The sequence below is a fragment of the Ictalurus furcatus genome, chromosome 1 (assembly GCF_023375685.1).
Source record: "Ictalurus furcatus strain D&B chromosome 1, Billie_1.0, whole genome shotgun sequence".
NCBI lineage: Eukaryota > Metazoa > Chordata > Actinopteri > Siluriformes > Ictaluridae > Ictalurus > Ictalurus furcatus.
The window spans coordinates 10,598,575-10,618,249 of NC_071255.1; the positions used below are offsets into that span (position 1 = coordinate 10,598,575).

Genomic DNA, 19,675 nt, shown 5'->3' on the forward strand with positions numbered 1-19,675 from the left:
ATTTGCATGCAAATTTGCATAAACAATTCTCACTGTGGATGATTCTGGGCAGGTAAATGGTCTAGATATGTCTATTCATATCCATGCCATCTTCAGTAACCGTGTTATCCTGGCCAGGATCACAAGGCACCATGTACACACACATTCACACAGTCATTTACAGCTACGGAGTAAATTTAGTGTAGCCAATTCACCTACTCTCATGTTCTTGGGCAGTTGGAGGAAACCGGAGAACCTGGAGGACAAACCATGAGGGCATGGGGTGAAACTCCACTCGAGCTCACGAATGAACCTGAGACACTGGCGCTGTGAGTTGGCAATGCTTCCACCACCACCACCATCCCCACAGCGCTCTCCTGTAGGTATGTTTATCTTGAAAATAACTTCAATATCACAAGGTTTGGGTTAAAAATGTATTACTTGTCGATCTTGTTGGTATTTTTTTCTTCTTCTTTTTTCTTTTTTTTTGGTTAGTGGGAGCAAACACACCTGTTATAATGTACACTGGTGGTCTTTATTATAATTAATTAGGAAATACAGAAAGCTTTTAACAAATTCAAAACCCATAATGATGATTTATTATGATTGATCAGTTCTCACCATTAAGCAACATTATGTACACGTCTTCAGTGATAAACATTAACCATTACATGACAGCACAATATACATTTTCACTGGCACCTTATATTCATCCGAGTGCGCAAACTTAACCACAACTCTGGTCATATCTGAAAGGAAATCACACACACACACACACACACACACACACACACACACACAGACACACAGTGAGAGAAGAAGCTACGCCAGACGGTCACATTAATGTTAATGTATGCTGATTGATGGACTGGAAGGTGCAGTAATAGGGACAGTGACAGCACTAAATCATGTTCCTTGTGTGACTCACAGTCAATCATTTCTCACCTGTCTAATTCCCTATAAACATCCGTCTCGCCCGTGAGCTTCAGATCCTGCAGAGGTGGAGGAGAGGAAAATGATGAAGGGGAGGGGAAGGTTAGAAATGAAGCATGAGAGAGAGAGAGAGAGAGAGAGAGAGAGAGAGAGAGAGAGAGAGAGGAGCAGATTCCGATTTACTGTTTGACATGTTAAGGTTTGACCTAGTTCATCTGCTAATATTGCTAATACACAACCGGCAGTAAGCAGAAGGCGGGCCCTAACCCTCTGACACACAAACATACACGTATTTAACGGATCCTTCAGTATCGGTCTATGAGAGGCACATGCAGTGATAACTCACCATATATACTGCATTTTGTGGCGGTGACTGCGGGGAGAAAACAGAAACAGGGAATATGAGAATGATAAGAACGAATGAGATGGTTTGTGCAAAGGTGATACCAGTAGATACCAGAAATCACCTGTCTCAGGTCCTCAGGATCTTCATAGTTGTTCTCCACTTCACCAGAGTAGTGAGACAGAGTACGCTCCACATCTGCACACACACACACACACACATATTATATATATATATATATATATATATATATATATATATATATATATATATATATATATATATGGAACATGGGCATATATAAACATTTTGCACATTCTTGTTCCTTAACCTTAATAATAATAATAATAATATGTTTAATTTATATAGTGCATTTCCAGAGCTCAAGGATGCTTTAAAATACAATGAAACAAACAATGAACAATCATGGACAAACACACAATGTGAAAAACAAAGTGCAACCAAACGGAGAAAAGAAATACACAGTACAGTCACTGAGAAAATGCATTCTAACAGATTAGGACAGATAACACTGAGAAAAAAGATACATTTTTAATTGGGATTTGAACTCGGAGATGGATGTGATGCTGCGAAGAGTGAGAGGGAGAGAATTCCAGATTTTAGGTGCTACAACACTGAAAGACTTGCCACCCATGGTTGAGAGACGAAATCTAGGGACAGAGAGAAGTCCGAGCCCAGAGGACCTGAGATGGCGGGGCGGGTTGTAGGGGAGAAGCAGTGCACTAAGATAGAGAGGTGCCAAACCGTGAAGGGATTTAAACGTGAGCAGGATATTTTTTATATTTAATGCGAAATGAAACTGGCAGCCAATGCAGTTCAGACAGGATTGGAGTAATGTGAGCTGAGCGCTTAGTATGTGTGAGAAGTCTAGCCGCAGAGGTTTGAATATATTGCAACCTTGCAATAGAATTAGCAGGTAGGCCAATGAGGAGAGCACTGCAATAGTCAAGGTGTGAGGAAATAAATGCATGAACCAGTACATTGAACAAACTTACCACTTAAGTCCAAATGTAATGCTCAAGATTGCTCATAGTTCTACATTTAGGGTCAATTTGTAATGGGAAGGGTTCGAGTCGCAGTCTTAATTTTTTTATGGGATACCTAGGTATGTATAGTGTGCATGCAGAACATTTCAGGTTTGAGACTTCTCTTATGTATTTATTTTCTTCATGTGGGCGAGAAAGTGCATTTAAAAAAAAAAAAGTTGACTCATTTAAGGTTGAATATCTCTGGTGGGGGACCAGATACGAACCTAAAATTTTCACAGAAATAAGTCCTCTATAGTAGCATTTTGCTGTAAAAAAATTGGAGATAAACTCTGCAGGACAGTGGACCTCGAGGGCCAGATCTGAAGAACCAGTCTGATCTTTCATGTTGGTACAGGTGTACAGTTGCTATGCGTGAATAGATTTGATCCAAATATGGAATTACAGTGTTCAGTTTTACAAATGAACATTGTCAGAAATAGAGCTGTGGTGTTGTTTCTCCTGCGATAAAAGCAGTAAGTGACTTGTGTGACGCTCACTTGCGTCAAACTGTATTGCACCACTTGAGATGGAATATACCATATAGTATACAAACACTATCGATCCCTTCCAATCTTCCAATATTCATCCTGACCAGTCAGGGTGAGCTGACAGTATTCAGAAAAAAAAAAGAAAAAAAAAAGACAAACGACAGGACTCACTCTGAGGGAAGGTGCAAGGTCCTCGTCTCCATAGCAACACTCCGACAGCAACAGCAACCACGGGTACCAAAAAGAGGAGAAGAGAGAGAGATTGGAGAAGAACGGATAGCTCAGGTGGACTGTAACCGTCTGGAAAAGAAGAATAGACAGACAGATAGAGAATGAGACGGGTGATGGAAATGTAATGGGTGTCAGGAAGTGCGATGGTGTGTAATTCTCACCAGTAGGCTGCAGTAGAGAGACGGTGGTTAATTCATGAGGCAGCTCACTCACACAGCAAGGTGGCTCTGTAACAGACACAAAGAGGGAGAAATATGAGCCTTGACTCCATTCATTTCCATAAAAAAAAAAAAAAAAAAAAAAAACACCACAGAGGTTCTCTATTATTGGAAATAGATTGTGCCGTATCTCAGAATCTGTGCAGTTACAGATACACACATAAACTTTCTACAATTAAACAAAATGAAGTGATATCATGAGTGGAAATTCCTAAACACCCGTCACAGTTCAGATGAGTTCGGAGAGGGAGGGAGGGAGGGAGGGAGGGAGGGAGGAAGAATGATGAATGGCATTACGTAATGTGTATTCAAAATCCCCACACCATGATGAGGAAATGGGCCTGAGCTGGATTTACATGCAGTGAGCTGACATGCAAACAGAGGTACAACTTTTCATGTATATTGTGTTCCTGTAACAATCAAGGACACTTCTGGCAGCCTAGCAGCTGGAAGGAAGGGGGGGGGGGGGGGTCAAATCAAAATCTAATCATAGCCAAACACTATTGGAAAGATGACACTTTACACCACAGGGCTGTTGGATTCTCTAATCTGATTGGTCAGAAGCTGCTGATTGAATTTTCTACAACAGAAACTCTGACAGTAGTTCCAGCTGCAAGGTTTATATTGACGCAATATGGTCAACACAATATGGTTTCTATGGTAACAACTTGCACAGGGATTTGTATGGCGGACATTCGACAAAATCAAATTGATAGATATGTGTAGTTGTTAAGATGGTGGAGTTTCCTGTGAGGAGATGTTTATTTAGCGTTTTTGGAAAGAGTCTCCAGTGTCAGTGTTCTGTAACAGTCAGAAGTAAAGCTGTAGCTTTTCAGTCCCTCCAGGATTTCAGGTTTTTAAAATTTTTTTCCCCGACCGCAGAAATGAACGCAAAATCAAGCATACTCAGCGATATTCGAAGGAGCTTGCAATTTTTCGAAAGTTTTCGAAATTGCTGAATGCATTCAGCCAAAGCCCTCTTCGAGTCATGTGTCGAACATGAGTACAGCTAAACAGTCTAATTTACCAACAAACATCACTGTGAAAGGTTTCCTGAGGCTTAAAGGTCTTTTAAGATGGACGGCTTTGTGGTTTCTCTCTAACCTGACAATCGTCATAGTTGGTTGAGGAACAACAGTTTATAGTGTTTATACTGTTACAATACTAGAAATAACAGGAACTAACTTGTTTCGTGGACATTCCACATAACTATAAATGAATAGAAGGTATGTCACAGGGTCACAGAGATCCTGGAGTCTATCCCAGGCAACTTGGGGCACAAGGCGGGGGACACCCTGGAAAGGGGTGCAAACCCATCACAGAGCACAATCGCACACCCATTCACACACTACGGACAGTTTAGAAATGCCAATCAGCCTACACCGCATTTCTCTGGACTGGGGGAGGAAACCGGAATACTCTGAGGAGACCCCCGAAGCACTGGGCGAACATGCAGACTCCACGCATGCAGGCCGGAGGCAGGAATCGAATCCCCAACCCCAGAAGTGCCAGGCAAACGTGCTAAACCCGCTATTGTGAACATTGTGACTAGTGTAGCAATTCGAATCAATCAGTGAAGCCTTACAGCCCTCCAGAGTCATCAAAAGGTGACTTGGGTTATGGGATCTGCTTTATATCTTAGTGGGAGCATGATTATAGGCTTTAATAAAATTTTAATAGTCTTAGATTGGCTGTAATTAATGTGACAGACCACTGAGTAAGTGAATGTAAGGACTTTGGAATTTGACCTTTTTAGTGACCCGTGGAATTCCACTCCCTGATCTGCTGCACTGCAAGAATAATGATGTGCGACTCAAACACACACTCACACACACACACACAAACACAAAAATAACTTGTTATCACTTCACCTTTCACTTTCTTTTTTTCACGCTCTCTCCTCGACACGTTTAGAAGCAGTAATAAAAAGTTTCTAGCTCAGATTCCCCTGGTGACTGCGTTTCCTTGTTTCGGTATTTCCCTGGTCCAGCATGCTTTCTGATTCCTGCTTCTGACCTCAGCCTGCCTATTTGTGGAAATGATTATGGATGGTGCCTGTGGTGACCATGTCTGGCAAAAGTTTTGACCCTTGCTTAGGACTCTAAACAGGATTACTGGCAAAGCCTAAATAAACAGATTTTGTATGTTGGGCCTGCTGTCTCTAGCTTCCTGGGCATGGATTTCTATCCACACAACGATTTTGACCAAAATGTTTACACAAGACGAGAGCAAGAAACATTGGGACTGTTTAGACATTTACTAGCCATATTTATTTAAAACTTGTAATGAGTCATATGAGGATTTTGAGATGTGTCTTGAGGTGTGTCCTCTTACCTGTAGAAGGCATCAAGGCAGTGTACAGATATCTGATTGTTTGGCCGTTGTTTAGTTTCAGAGTGCAGGCATACTGGCCGGCTGTATCTGGGGTTAGTGGGAGATCTATTGAGATGATCATCCGACCCAGAACTGCACTCGCAGGCAGCCGGAGTTTAGGCCTCTGGATGTGCGACCATTTTACAGAATTTATCTGAGAACGCTCGGCATACACACAGTTCAGCTCTATGGAGGAAGAGGAGCGTGTGCTATAGCCTGGACACACACAGAGAGAGAGAGAGAGAGAGAGAGAGAGAGAGAGAGAGACCAGTTCTCAGATTTCAGATGCATAGTGGAATAATAACAGAAAAAGTAGGGTTAAGTTGATGTGTATTCATTAGCTAGGTGGAGAGCAGACCAACCGGAGCTGACCATGACTGATGCACGGTGTCTTCTTCCACTCAAATCAGAATCAATCCTGGCCTAATTGAGCCCACCAGTTTCCACAGTAATGGCAGAGCCGCCAGCGCCGTCAGCGGCGACTGGCAGCAGGTGTAATTACACATAATGAGATCTTTAATGAGGCCTACTAAAAGCCATTATATTAGCGTGTGAGAAACAGAGATGGGGTCCTTGAAAGGCAAAGACATGATGGTGAATGAAAAGCAGGAGAGGAACAAGAAAGAGAGAAAGAGCGCGAGCGAGATAGGGCGAGAACGAGAGTGTGAAAGAGATCGAGATCGAGTGATGGATGGCATGAAAATGAATGCGCAGAGAATGATAGGCTGGTGTATGCTGATCACTGGTGATTGATTTCAGAGACTGTGTAATTGTGAAAACAAACCCAATGACAGTATTGTAATTTGCGTGTGCTTGTATCTGTATGGAGTGTGTATGCGGTCTAAACAGAAAACCAGTGTTAAAGGAGGTGCTAGGACTCACACACACACACACACATGTAGTGCCCCCCCCCCCCCCCATATTGATCCATAACATTTAAATGATCAAGTATGTCTTAATTTGGGCTCATTTTGTATTGTCATGTGTGTATTTAAAAAACAAATGTGCAGTGTATCTTGTTACCATTTAAAACAGTCAGTACTGTGACCTGGCCAAAAACTTGGTCATCCCTGAAGACCTCGCACTGATAGCGTCCTGCGTCTTTCAACTCCGGCCTCAGAAGGAAGGAGAAGTTCCCAGAAAGCACAGAGGAGTGGTTGTGCAATTCGAGAAAGAAATCAGACTGCGTCCTGGAATCCCTCCACCGGTCAAACTGGAAGATCAGCTTTGGCTTTGCGTCTTTTGAATCAGGAGGCCACCGGTAGAGCAGGACGTAGTCACCACTGATGTCGGCGCATGGGAGTGTAACAGCTGACAGAGACAGAGCTGCCAGACCGTACAATGGTCCTGATGGGGAAAGAGACATGAGAGAAATGAAGTACAGAAAGTAGACCAGAATAGGTACAAGAGTAATGCAGGAAGAAAAACTTATTTGACTTCCCCTTTTGTATCAGACCACACAACCTTTATATCTCCTTCCGAAACTAATGGAACGGCAAGGCCGTTTCAAATTTTTTCGCTGTAGACTGGAGACATTTGGGTTTGAGATCAAAAGATAAATATGAAAAGAGAGTTCAGAATTTCAGCTTTTCGTGTCTGGTATTTATATGTAGAATGTGTTAAACAACACAGGAACATAGCGCATTTTGTATCAGACCACCCAATTTGTAGGTGAACAAAAATATTGGAGCATGTGACTGACAGGATGGTCTGAAAAAGAAAGAAAGCACTGGTGTACTGGGCAACAGACACCAAATGGGCCGGCCAAGGAAAACACCAACAGCTTCTGATGACAGAAACATTGTGAGGGCTGTGAAGAAAACCCCAAAAACTACAGTCAGTGATGTCACCAACAACCTCCAGAGGGCGGGGTGAAGGTATCACAATCCATCGTTCGAAGAAGACTTTTGAGAGCAGAAATGTAGAGACCATACCACGAGAAGAAAACCACTCATCAGCAGTATGAATCAGAAAGCCAGACTGGAATTCACAAAGAGATACAGAGAGATGAAAAGTTCTGGAATCAAGATTAACCTCTAGTAAAATGATGGAAAGGTCAAAGTGTGGAGAAAGAAAGGATCTGCTCATGATCCAAAACATACAAGCTCATCTGTGACACATGGTGGAGGTAGTGTCATGGCTTGGGCTTGCATAGTTGCTTCTGGAACAGACTCACTAATCTGTGCTGATGATGTAACTCATGATGGTAACAGCAGAATGAATTCAGAAGTTTACAGGAACGTTCTGTTTTCCCAATTACAGAGAAATGCTTCAAATTATTTGGGGGGAACTTCATCATGCATCATTTTCCAGACTTTCGTCACAAAAGAAGAAACCAACAATTTGGTGATGAGTCGCAGGCGTGATCCATGCATCCATTTTCTGTACGTCTTATCCTACATAGGGTCGTGGGGGAGCCTGGAGCCTATCTCAGGGAACTCGGGGCACAAGGCAAGGGACACTCTAGATGGGGTGGCAACCCATCACAAGGCATAATCGGACACACACACTCACACACTACGGACAATTTGGAAATGCCAATCAGCCTACAGCGCTGTTTATATCTGTTCCTATACTTTTGCTCACCTAAAAATTGGGTGGTCTGATATAAAAGGTTCAATGTTGTATGTTATTTATCTAGATGTAAACACCAGGAAATAAAAGCTGAAATCCTAAACTCTTGTCTATTTTCTATCTTTTGCTCTCAAACCCAAATGTCTTTGGTGTATAGCACAAACAAATGATTTGTTCCAATAGTTTCAGGAGGGGACTGTACATCAAACTTTTGGAGCAGATTTCTCAATCGGAATGTACAGCAAACAAAATAAAGTCTTTCTGGTTTCTGCTGAAAATTAAAGCTTAATTAGATCACCTCGGCCTAAAATATTTCCCAGTTCTTCTCCTAACCGAACAAAAACATCACATCTCGTGGTCTGGGAAAATCCACTGGAACCCACTGGTTTTGACCAAAATTGTTTTTTCCCCCCAATTTCCTTGGCTGTCCTCCTGCAAAGATTATGTCAGGTAAAGAGTAAAAAAAAAAAATGCAGTCTGCCTAAAGATCTCCAAAAGTGTGATTTTCTCACACAGTGAATGTGATGATATGACATTTCAGTTTGTAATCAGATACCAGCTGTCAAAATGCCTGCGATGCTCCTGCGCTGTCACATCATCATCATCAACACAGAGAAGAGCACTTACACACTCTCTGTACAGATGACAGTGGGTATAGTTTGGAAATGTATAAATGACCTTCCATCCATCCATTTTCTGTACCGCTTATCCTACACAGGGTCACAGGGAGTCCGGAGCCTGTCGCAAGGGACTCAGTGGGGGACACCCTGGACGGGATGCCAACCCATCGCAGGGCACAATCACACACACATTCACACACTACAGACAATTTAGAGATGCCTACACCGCATGTCTTTGGACTGGGGAGGAAACCGGAGTACCTGGAGGAAACCCCTGAAGCACAGGGAGAACATGCAGAGGTGGGAATCGAACCCCCAACCCTGGAGGTGCGAGGCAAACATGCTAGCCACCGTGCCCACCATAAATGGCCTAGGTGGGGAGATAGGACAGGGGGATCTTTAAACGCTTTCATTTTAATTAATTAATTTATTTTTTAAAAACCATTTTCACTTTTGGAGGTAACCAGATTTTAAAAGCTGCAGCCTTCCATGTGGTTGAGAGGCAGGTTTCAGAACTACTACATATAGTATTATAAATACAAGTATTAATATGAAGGGTTTTCCCAGGCCGCCCACAAATGCAGCAAATTACCCAGTAAGTTATTCTCTAACTACAGAGAATGGAATGTATGTCTAGACCGTTCGGCATGCCAAGGGAGTTTAACTGATTAAACTAACATTAACATGGTCAACATTTGTCCTATGCAAAACTCTTGTCCTTGTTAGCTACTAGTGGTATCAGCTGTCATGTACAGATGTTAATGTTACATGTACAAGTGTTCAGCTAATAAAACGCAATCTGATCTTGTGTAGCAAAGCATAGAAAGAAAAAAAATATATATATATATATATATTTTAACATATCAGGTATTATATTGCTCCTGCTTAGACTTATCAGCTGTCTGTTTATTATCTGATGTTTTGACAAGGAAGTTGCATCAAACCCCCAAGGCTTCTGAGTACATTCTGCTGTTAAAATCTACCGCTTTCTGACTTTCTGCCCTTCAACAGCTCATCTATAGCCGCTCATACTGTATGAGCTGTTAAAATACAGTTACAGCCCCAATGGGGATTTCCTCTAAAGAAAATAACAAGGGCAAGTCAATACGTGCTTGTTAAAAAAAACCGGAAATGAAACAGAAGGGAATGAAAAGTCAGCACTCGTGGTGGAAAGTTAATAGTGATGAGGCAAAAACATCATTCGGTTTGATTCGCAATAATCCACAGAGCAGCTAGTCGTTTTTAGAGGCATTGTTGTACAGACCGTCATGTGAACACAGCATTGTGAGTGTGAGCGGACTGAGAGCAGGAAGAGAAGTAGAGGCATGGGAATGACGGTATTGGTTCCTCAAAAACACATGACCCAGTGCTGTATACTCTGATACATTGTGCTCTCTGACATGCCTCTGTATATGTGTGTGTTTGGGGGGGGGGAGGGTATATAGCACCTTCTGTCCTTAATATAGTGTACACACTGTATGTCCAGTAAGGAGCCGGTTGGGATTTAGCCAGTGAGCGAGTGTACTGAAGCATGTGGCATGATGTTTGCTTGATGATGTAGAATGTTTGGATTAGCAGAAGTGGTTTCAGGCGGAACCAGATGGTGTGAGACTGATGAGATGGCAGCGTGTGTAAGACCGTGTGCTGATCAGTGTTGAGCATGGCTGAGACAATGGAGGCAGAAAGTCTTACCATATGTAATATTTGGGAACCATGCCACTTCCTTATCTGTAATAAGAAGGAAAGAGAGAGAAAGAGAGTGTGTATATGTTTACTGAACGTTTCAATATTCAGTACAATTCAAAAATAATAATAATAAAAGTGTTACAAGTTGCCACTGGCTGCCATCATTTTTAAAATAAGGAATAAAACATGACAAGCAATGCCGTTATAGGAAAACAATCACCGATCGTGTCGTGTGATCTCTCTCGCCAAGTTTTCCTATGACCGCACGCCCCAAAGTGTTTTATTCCACTCACACCACAGCAGTTTGACAAAATACTCATCGTTCCGTTATGTATTAAAGAACATGTCATACACGTCCAACAAGTTAGTTCCTGGTATCACTTCTGTTCTAGATCTATAAACATTTCTAAACTTTACAAGTCTCTTTATTTTAAGTTAAGTAGACAAAACAAAAGACGACCTGTCAAGTGAACAAGAAACCGCAAGGGGCAAAGTCGGAAAACTTTGACACTTTGGTACTGACGCTGGAGACTCCTTCCAAACAGCTCCTCACAGAAAACTTTACTTTTTTAAAAAAAAATAAATTCATTTATTTCGAGTGTCCACCAAACAAGTTCCTGTGAATGAGCTGTTACTATAGAAACATATATAAGTGCATGAATATACAATAAATCTGTGATTGTCCTTGCAGCCAGCACTGAAGTTGCTGACCAATCAGAATTGAACCTTTCAATTGCATTGTGGTACAAGGATCAGCAAATGGCATTTGTGGAATTTAACTTGCAAATAGTCACCTGATTAACTCGGGTCAGACTTTATGAGACAGTTGATTTGTTATGTATTTGGTTTATACGGCATATTGAATGACCATAACCGGTCATTCCATTGGGACATATTGGGAACTCCTCCTTGTGATTTCTCAAGAAACATTACACAATAACGATCTGTCACAAGTCTGACATACAATAAAAAGTTTGGGTTTCGTGGTAAAACATCGAACACAGCTAATTTGGTTTATACATCGTACATGGGAACGAAGGTTCTTTACTGAGCTGTGTACTTTGAGGAACTGTTGTCTTCCACCATTGTTGACTGCCATTAATCAGGTAAGGTTTGTCTCTGTATTAGTAGAAGAAAGGATCACTCGTTCGTGAGCTTTACACTCACTCTGATATTTGAGCAAGAGATCACTGACTTTTCCCACACTGGAGATCCCTGATCAGGCAAGCCTTGTAACCTGTATGTTCAAATCATTACAAGCCATTGACATTTTTTTTTAGGAAAACCGGAACAGCACTAAACATATTGCTAGAACACAAAGCTTTATGTGCTCGTCTGAGTTTTTCCAGAGTCTGATTTCGGTCACTGCTGCCTTTCCGTAATCGCTTGTTTGCGCTCAGAATTGAACATTTCTATCGAATCCCATATCACTTGTGAGCTGGAGACATTTTATAGTCTCCTGCATTTTCCCCGTGACTTCAAGCTAAATCTATTTTCACACTGAAGAAAAAAAAAAAAAACACCCCCCAGAGCTCATAATCTTAACACTTATGCTTGGTCTTATGAAATATTCTCCACCCAGCTACAATTAGCGTCACCACCGCTTTCTCAGACAAGGCAAGGCTTTATTCGACTAGTGGCTTTCGCAACTTAATGCAAACTCGTAAACATGTACGCTCACCTGTTTATTAGGAACTCCTGTGTACGTGTTCATTCATGCACGTATCCAATCAGCCAATCATGTGGCAGCAGTGCAAGATATCGTGTAGATACAGGTCAAGAGCTTCAGTCACATCGAACATGAGATAAATATGACCTCACTGGCATGGTTGTTGGTGCCAGATCGGCTGCTTTGAGCGTTTCAGAAACGGCTGATCTTCTGGGATTTTCACGCCAGTCTCTACACAGAATGGTGTGCAAAACAAACAAACAAAACATCCAGGGAGCATGAGATCTTCGGGTTGAAACGCCTTATTGATGAGAGAGGCCTAAATGGTTTGAGCTAACAGGAAGGCCACGGTTACTCAGATAACCACTCTTTACAACCAGAAAAGCATCTCGCAATTTGTCGAACCTTGAGGCAGATGAGCTACAACCGCAGAAGACAACATCAAGTTCCAGTCTTCTGGACAATTTCTGAAATAGCCAAACCAACAACCATGCCACGGTCAAAGTCACCGAGATAACATTCTCATGTTTGATGTGAACCTTACCTGAAGCTCTTGACCTGTATCGGCATGAGAGCATGCATTGCGCTGCTGCAACATGATTGGCTGATTGCATAATTGCATGAATGAGCAGGGTGTATAAATATATGTATTGGTGTATATATAAATGTTGCATGGCTGTACCTGTATGAGAGCACATACTGTGTATGATCTAAACTGAGTAGTGCGTTCAGGTGAATGAGATTTCTCACCAGACACCGTCACACTGAGTGTGTAGCTGTAGACAGGTTTGCTGCTTCGGCCGTCCACGGTAATGTTGCAGGTGTACGTGCCGCTGTCTCTGGAGGTGACACGGGGCAGTTTGGTGAGCAGGGTGCCTGCCGAGGACACGTCCGTGAGTAACGGGGAACCGGTGCGTGAGAGCCATGTCCCACCCGCTACGGCGTAGGAGGGAGATACTTCAGCTTTCAGCCTCGCAGTACTGTCGATGGGAATGACAGTAGCTGGAGCTAAGGACACTGACACACACACACACACACACACACACACATATACAGATATTGTAGATGAGCTTTCAATTGAAATATTTGTAACATTAACTTGTAGTAGTCGGTACCACAGACGCCACATTATATATTATACAGTTGAGGTCATAAGTTTACATACCCCTTGAAGAATCTGCAAAAAGTTCATCAATAAAAATAACAGATTTCACATAACAGATGTTTACATATAGTCCACAAGACACAATAATAACTGAATTCACACAAATGAACCAGTTCAGAAGTATACATACGCTTGATTGGTGTTAATCACAATCATCCTGTTCAAAAGTTTACACACCCTCGGATCTTAGTGTATCGTGTTGCCTTCTGGAGCATGAGTGAATGTTTGCACCTTATGTAATAGTTGTGTACGAGTCCCTCAGTCGTCCTCAGTGTGAAAAGACGGATCTCAAAATCATATAGCCGCTGTTGGAAAGGGGTCAAATATGCAAAAGATGCTGGAAAAGCAAAGAATGTGCAGGACCTGGAGGATTTTTTTTGAAGATCTGCTAAAGAAAAACAAGGGGCTCATGAAGAACTCTCACAAGACATAAACACAGTCGTGGATCATCCAGGTAACGACACGCAGTGTTAACAATCAAGGGTATGTAAACTTTTGAACGGGTTCATTTGTGTAAATTCAGTTAGTATTGTGTCTTGTGGACTATATGTAAACATCTGTTATGTGAAACAGCTTATTCAGGGCAGCACTAAATAAACAACTAAATGCAATTTTTACGACTGCTCTTGTTTTTATTTTTAATTATTAAGATTTTGCAGATTATGTAAGGCGAATGTAAACGTACGATCTCAACTGTCCACTCCTGTTTCGTGCTTTTTAAATCAATGATCAGAAAGTAATGCATTTATTCTCAACTTAGTATTCAAGAATGATAATATCTGTGTGATAAGGAACAAAATGTGAATATTATACCTATACATAACATTTGATTAAGCTTTAAATAAATAAAACAAGTCTCATGATGACATATTTTGTATTCGTATTTACACCTGTCAAATATTTACACTTTCCTGACATTAAGTAAATGAATATTATTAAGTAAATAGTATTTCATTGTGTAAATAACACATTGTGTTGTGCTGTGCATTATATTTGCTCCTTTTTTTTTTTGCCTTCTGTAGATGTGATCTGCTCTGATTAATGCAATGTGATGAAACAGACCTTAGTAATGGACTCGGACTGCCAGCTCTTACAGTACCACTAGCACAACAAGCAACCTTCAGACCCAGACGAAGAGAAATTGAGTGTTGTGTGCATAACAGAGATAAAGACAGAGGCGACTACTCAACATTTAATAATAGCCAGAAGAACAATCCTCTCTTTGAACGTCCTGTCCCCCTTGTTCAGCAGGCAAGAGTAGCGTCCTACACTATGCATTGTGGCGGTAAATCGCAAGAAGACATGATCAGATATCTCCAGAATTCTGCCTGCCTGATGGTGTATGATTTTCTCCCTGTCCACTTTTCCTCTGCTAATGTTCACTGAGAACAGCATCGTCCATGGTGTCCCCTCGGCTGGCATCATCATGCATTTGACCTGCCTGGGGATTACGTGGAGTTCCTCAGAGCAGCGCAGGGTGACGTCTGCGCCTTCTTTCACCACGATCACATCACTCCAGGCATTAACTAGAAGAAGAAAAAAAAAATCACATTTATGAAGTGAATTAATGGAGGTTTGATGATTACATATTCACATAACATTTCAAAAGCACTGTTGGATCAACCGGGAGGCACGGTGGCTTAGTGGTTAGCGCGTGTGCTTTGCACCTCCGAGGTTGGGGGTTAAAGTCCCGCCTCTGCCCTGCGTGTACGGAGTGTGCATGTTCTCCCTGTGCTTCAGGAGGGTTTCCTCCGGGTACTCCGGTTTCCTCCCCAGTCCAAAGACATGCGGTGTAGGCTGATTGGCATCTCTAAACTGTCCGTAGTGTGTGAATGTGTGTGTGATGTGTGCCCTGTGATGAGTTGGCACCCCGTCCAGGGTGTCCCCCGCCTTGTGCCCCAAGTTCCCTGGGACGGACTCCAGGCTCCCCGTGCCCCTGTGCAGGAAAAGCGGTACAGAAAATGGATGGATGGATGGATGGATGGATGCTGGATCAACAAGGGACTCAATATATATATATATATATATATATATATATATATATATATATATTTTAAATCCCAGAGTTTTAACGTCCTTAAATGAAATCATTTCCAGATATATGTTACCTTTAAATCATTTCAAATAATGCAGGGTTTTGTAAGAGCATTTCTGCCATAGTTACTTAACAATTGAGAGAACTTTAAGTTCGTGCAGCAGTTGGCCTGGGAAGACTGGAATGAAAAATGGATGGCATGTGGACCCCTCAAGCATCAATCTTTTTTTTTCTTCTTTTCTTTCTATAAATGACTTTAATATCTTACTGCCTGCCTTCCTGTCAGCCCCGTTTCTAACAACAGCTACATTCAGGGCTGAAACCAGTCCACAGCACAATGTGACCCTTAAGCTTACTCTGCAATATAAGCAGGATTTTCTTGATTAGCTGCCATGGGTGTAAAAATAAATAACATGTCACTTGATTTCTTAACAAACATGACGAGAAATTTAGATTTGAAACACAACAATAATCAATAAAGAGTCCAGTCGATGGCTAAAACAATGAGACGTTTTAACATGTTTTACTTTACTACCAAATATGGTTTTCTGTGCCACTGTGTTTTATCAGATGACGCAGTAGAGGTCTGTGTGAAGGGTTTCTTGGAATTTGGAGATTAAGAAACGAAGAAAGTCTCTGTGTCGTGTGACGGTTCGCCTGGGCAGCGAAGAATGAAAAATACATGTGCGTCTTTGAAACATTAATGTTTTTCCCCTCTTCTGTCACCAAATGGTGCTGTGAAAACCCTGCCATAATGCACTCTGAATTAACCTGAATTAACTCTTGAGACACAATATAATTACAATTTCTGCATGTGAAGGGAGCCATATTTCACAAGAAACGAGAAAAGAAAACCATTGTTATAATCGCTGTAATCATGCTTAAGAATTATTTTGGAAAATCTGCACGTTATTCAAGACCCATTGAAATTCAGTCCATTTACTCAAGTACATTTCCACATATTTTTTTACTCCTTACTCCTCTTTGACCTTCAACGGACACATTACAATTCTCAAAACGCCATGAGACTTTTCTTTCCTTTTTATTCTGAGTAAGAGGTTTGTTTTTTTGTTTTTTTTTTGCTGGTGATACTGAGTCATACAGGATGAGATGCCTCATTTGCCTCCCACACAAACATGAAATATCAGCCTTTAAAATTCACCAGCAAAACTAAATAAAGTTTGGATGTTCAGTTAAAGGGATAGTTCACCCAAAAATGAAAATTCTGTCATCAGTTCCTCACTCTCATGTCGTTCCAAACCTATAAGACTTTCCATCATCTTCGGAACACAGACGAAGGTGTTTTTAATGAAACCTGGTAGATTTCTGTCTCTCCATTTACAGTCCAAGTAACCAAAACGTTCAAGCTCTAAAACGTTCATAAAGCCGCCGTAAAAGTAATCTGTGTGACTCCAGCGGTTTAATCCCAGTTTTATGAAGCGATACGAATGCTTTGTGTGTAAAAAAAAAAAAAAAAAATTAAGTCTTTATTCACAAAATATCTTCACTTCCGCATAGATCTCCGACGCGCGTTCATGAAAGAATCACGATGAGTGCGTGTTGTGTCGACGCGAGGGCGGACAAACAAACGTCTGAGATCTAAGGCGTAAGATTTGTGCCTTAGAATTCTTTCATTATCTAACCAGCAAGCCAAATTCTAGCTTTGTTTGAGTTAGCAAAAAAAAAAAAAAAATTCCTTATGACTATTCTCCTTATTTATTTTTCTCTTAAATACTTGAGCATGTTTGAGTAATGTAGATATTTTAAGCAGATATTATCAAGTAGATTTTTGCCTCCATAATTTTAATTCAGTAACATTTGACACAGTCCCCATACTTTCATTAGTATGCTTTCTCTGCCCTTGTTCCTAGTTTGGTTAGCTAACAATATACACACAATGGAGAATAGTTACAAATATAGTTACATATTCAAATAGCAAATGAAGTAAAAGACTAGGTGTGTTAAAAACATTCAAATGTCTATATTTTATTCAGGATTTAAGTACAGTACAGTTGTAGAGCTTGTCTAAAGGTAGTCATCTTAATTATACTAATCTTAATGAATGTCCTCATTACTTCCGTCCATCCATCCATTTTATCCTTATGCTTATCCTACACAGGGGCACGGGGAGCCTGGAGCCTATCCCAGGGAACTCTGGGAACAAGGCGAGGGACACCCTGGACGGGATGCCAACCCGTCACCGGGCACAATCGCACACACATTCACACACTACGGACAATTTAGAGATGCCAGTCAGCTTACAGCGCATGTCTTTGGACTGGGGAGGAAACCGGAGTACCCGGAGGAAACCCCTGAAGCAATGGGAGAACATGCAAACTCCACACACATGGCGGAGGCGAGATTCGAGCCCCCAACTCCGGAGATGCGAGGCAAAACATGCGAAATTATATTAACAAACTGATAAACTATTCAAGTTTTTCATGAAAAAGGACTTAACACACTTGATAGTAAATGTCCATCATTCTTATAAGCCTGTGTTATAGTGTTGCAGATCTACAGTACAGTATATGTCAAACGATATGCTTTTAATATATACACAAGATATACACTCTATAAAAAGGTTCCTCAAGGGTTCTCATGACAGTGATGGGTTCTCAGATTCCTACTTTGGAATGCTTTCTGATAAGGAAACACGGCTGTAGGGTTCTACATACAGTCCAGAGCCTTTAATGGTTCTCATAGAAGGATGAACCAAAAGAACCGTTTATTTATCAGTATCGAGCTATAGATTTAACCTACGTTATATTATTCATGAACAAGCGTTTTTCTTAATTGTTTTTCTTGTAAAATTGAACGGAATAACTTACCTCTTTGCGCTATAGATGGAATGATGAAACATTCACAAAAGCAAGCGAGAGTGAAAAGAAGAGAATAAGAACTCATACTGCTACATTCATCTATGAGCCATGTACGATGGTTACTGGACATCATGTAGGAAGTGTTTGATACTACAGTTTGTGTGTATGTGTATGTGTGTGTGTGTGTGTGTTGCTAAATTTGAAATTGCCAAGGCAGGGCAAACTCTGACAGTATGCAGGATAACATGGATGTGAAAATTGCATACTCGAACACTCACACTCACACAGGAAAACACACCAGTACTGTTAGGAATTGATAAACAGAACTGCACACAGTGTTTTTTGCAGACGATAGAATGCACACACACACACACACACACACACACACACACACACACACACACTGTAGAGTAGAAAATATGTTAGCGAAGTGTAAATACCTCAAAGATGGCAAATATATTCAATATTTTCATCATGAGATTATTATAAAACAAATGTACGATTATTAGGACTATTCTGAGACAAAACTTTCGCAATAATGTCTAGAAATAGGCTTAATAATCTGATATTTGTTTTAGAATCATCTCATGATCAGGAACATTAAATAAGCAAGATATTTTTTCTCTTGGAAAGATTATTTCTGTGGTGCACAAACTGAAGTACATTTCGACTGTTATTACCTCTCACTCCTTTTCCATCTGTTTCTGCTGAACTTTGGTCACACGTTGCCCACACAAAGAATACAAATAAGGGTGAAAACTGTGCACTAGGCAACTACCTGTGCATGTGTGTGTACTGTGTGTGTGTGTGTGTGTGTGTGTGTGTGTGTGTGTGTGTGTGTATTTGGGCAGTGATAAGCAAGCATGACTGAGAATTTAAGGGTCTACAATACTGTATATCTGAACTAGCCATTAGCTCCTGGGCAAAATGCCTCCATCCCTATAAAGGTCTTTAATTAAAACGAATAAAGTTATCACGCTGCTAAGCACTCGTATCCCCTAATTACCACTTAAGACCAGAGAATAAAGAAATGAAAGTGCTAGAAAATAGAGGATGAGAGCCAAGAGGGGAATGTGAAAGACAGATAGGAGAAAAAGGAATTAAAGAGAAAATTTCAGAGCCAACAAAGTAGGATAAGAGTAGTTAATGAGAGCCATGGCAGTGTACATATCGTGATCCCTGTGTGAACAGTGAGGGAGAGTGAAGGATTAGCTATGATAGGCAGAAGACGAGCCAGGCATGCAGTGAAATGATTGAAATGAAGTCCCTTGGTTGTTACAGTAATCAACTGCAGGTACATGCATTCAGTTTTTGACACGCACTGCATCATCAACTGTGCAAATTGCCAACACGTGAGATTTTGAAATGGAAAATAAACAGGCTTCTCTCATTTCAAAACTTAAAAAGACTACGGATTTTCCAACAAGCCACAAGATATTTAAAAAAAAAAAAAAAAAAAAAAGTGTTACGTTTAGACATGGAAACTAGTTTGT

At 41.0% G+C, this 19,675-nt stretch overlaps 1 protein-coding gene across 3 annotated transcripts; it reads right to left on the minus strand.

Moving 5' to 3' along the window:
* Nucleotides 1-590: 590 nt before the first annotated feature.
* g6fl (g6f-like) lies at nt 591-19,117 on the minus strand. 3 transcript variants are annotated; one of them, XM_053624841.1, is made up of 12 exons: nt 18,192-19,117; nt 14,519-14,854; nt 12,914-13,180; nt 10,501-10,536; nt 6,638-6,961; nt 5,576-5,830; nt 3,185-3,250; nt 2,964-3,092; nt 1,380-1,453; nt 1,259-1,285; nt 925-971; nt 591-728 (listed from the first exon to the last, which is right to left on the minus strand). In XM_053624841.1, the coding sequence occupies exons 1-12, from the start codon at nt 18,313-18,315 to the stop codon at nt 707-709; spliced, it is 1,707 nt and encodes a 568-aa protein (XP_053480816.1). In that variant the 5' UTR covers nt 18,316-19,117; the 3' UTR covers nt 591-706. The 3 variants fall into 3 exon arrangements, with proteins under 3 accessions (XP_053480816.1, XP_053480807.1, XP_053480801.1); XM_053624832.1 differs by having other exon boundaries at nt 1,259-1,453; XM_053624826.1 differs by lacking the exons at nt 591-728; nt 925-971 and having other exon boundaries at nt 978-1,453.
* Between the last annotated feature and the right edge of the window lie 558 nt (nt 19,118-19,675).

What these genes read in the sequence shown, in the direction of transcription:
- g6fl (XM_053624826.1), bottom strand. Translation starts at nt 18,315, where the DNA reads ATGATGTCCAGTAACCATCGTACATGGCTCATAGATGAATGTAGCAGT. An exon ending in TCCATCTATAGCGCAAAGAG is followed by an intron (nt 14,855 to 18,191) that starts GTAAGTTATTCC and finishes TTCTTCTTCTAG; the next exon opens with TTAATGCCTGGAGTGATGTG. An exon ending in TGCCTTGATGCCTTCTACAG is followed by an intron (nt 3,251 to 5,575) that starts GTAAGAGGACAC and finishes TGTCTGTTACAG; the next exon opens with AGCCACCTTGCTGTGTGAGT.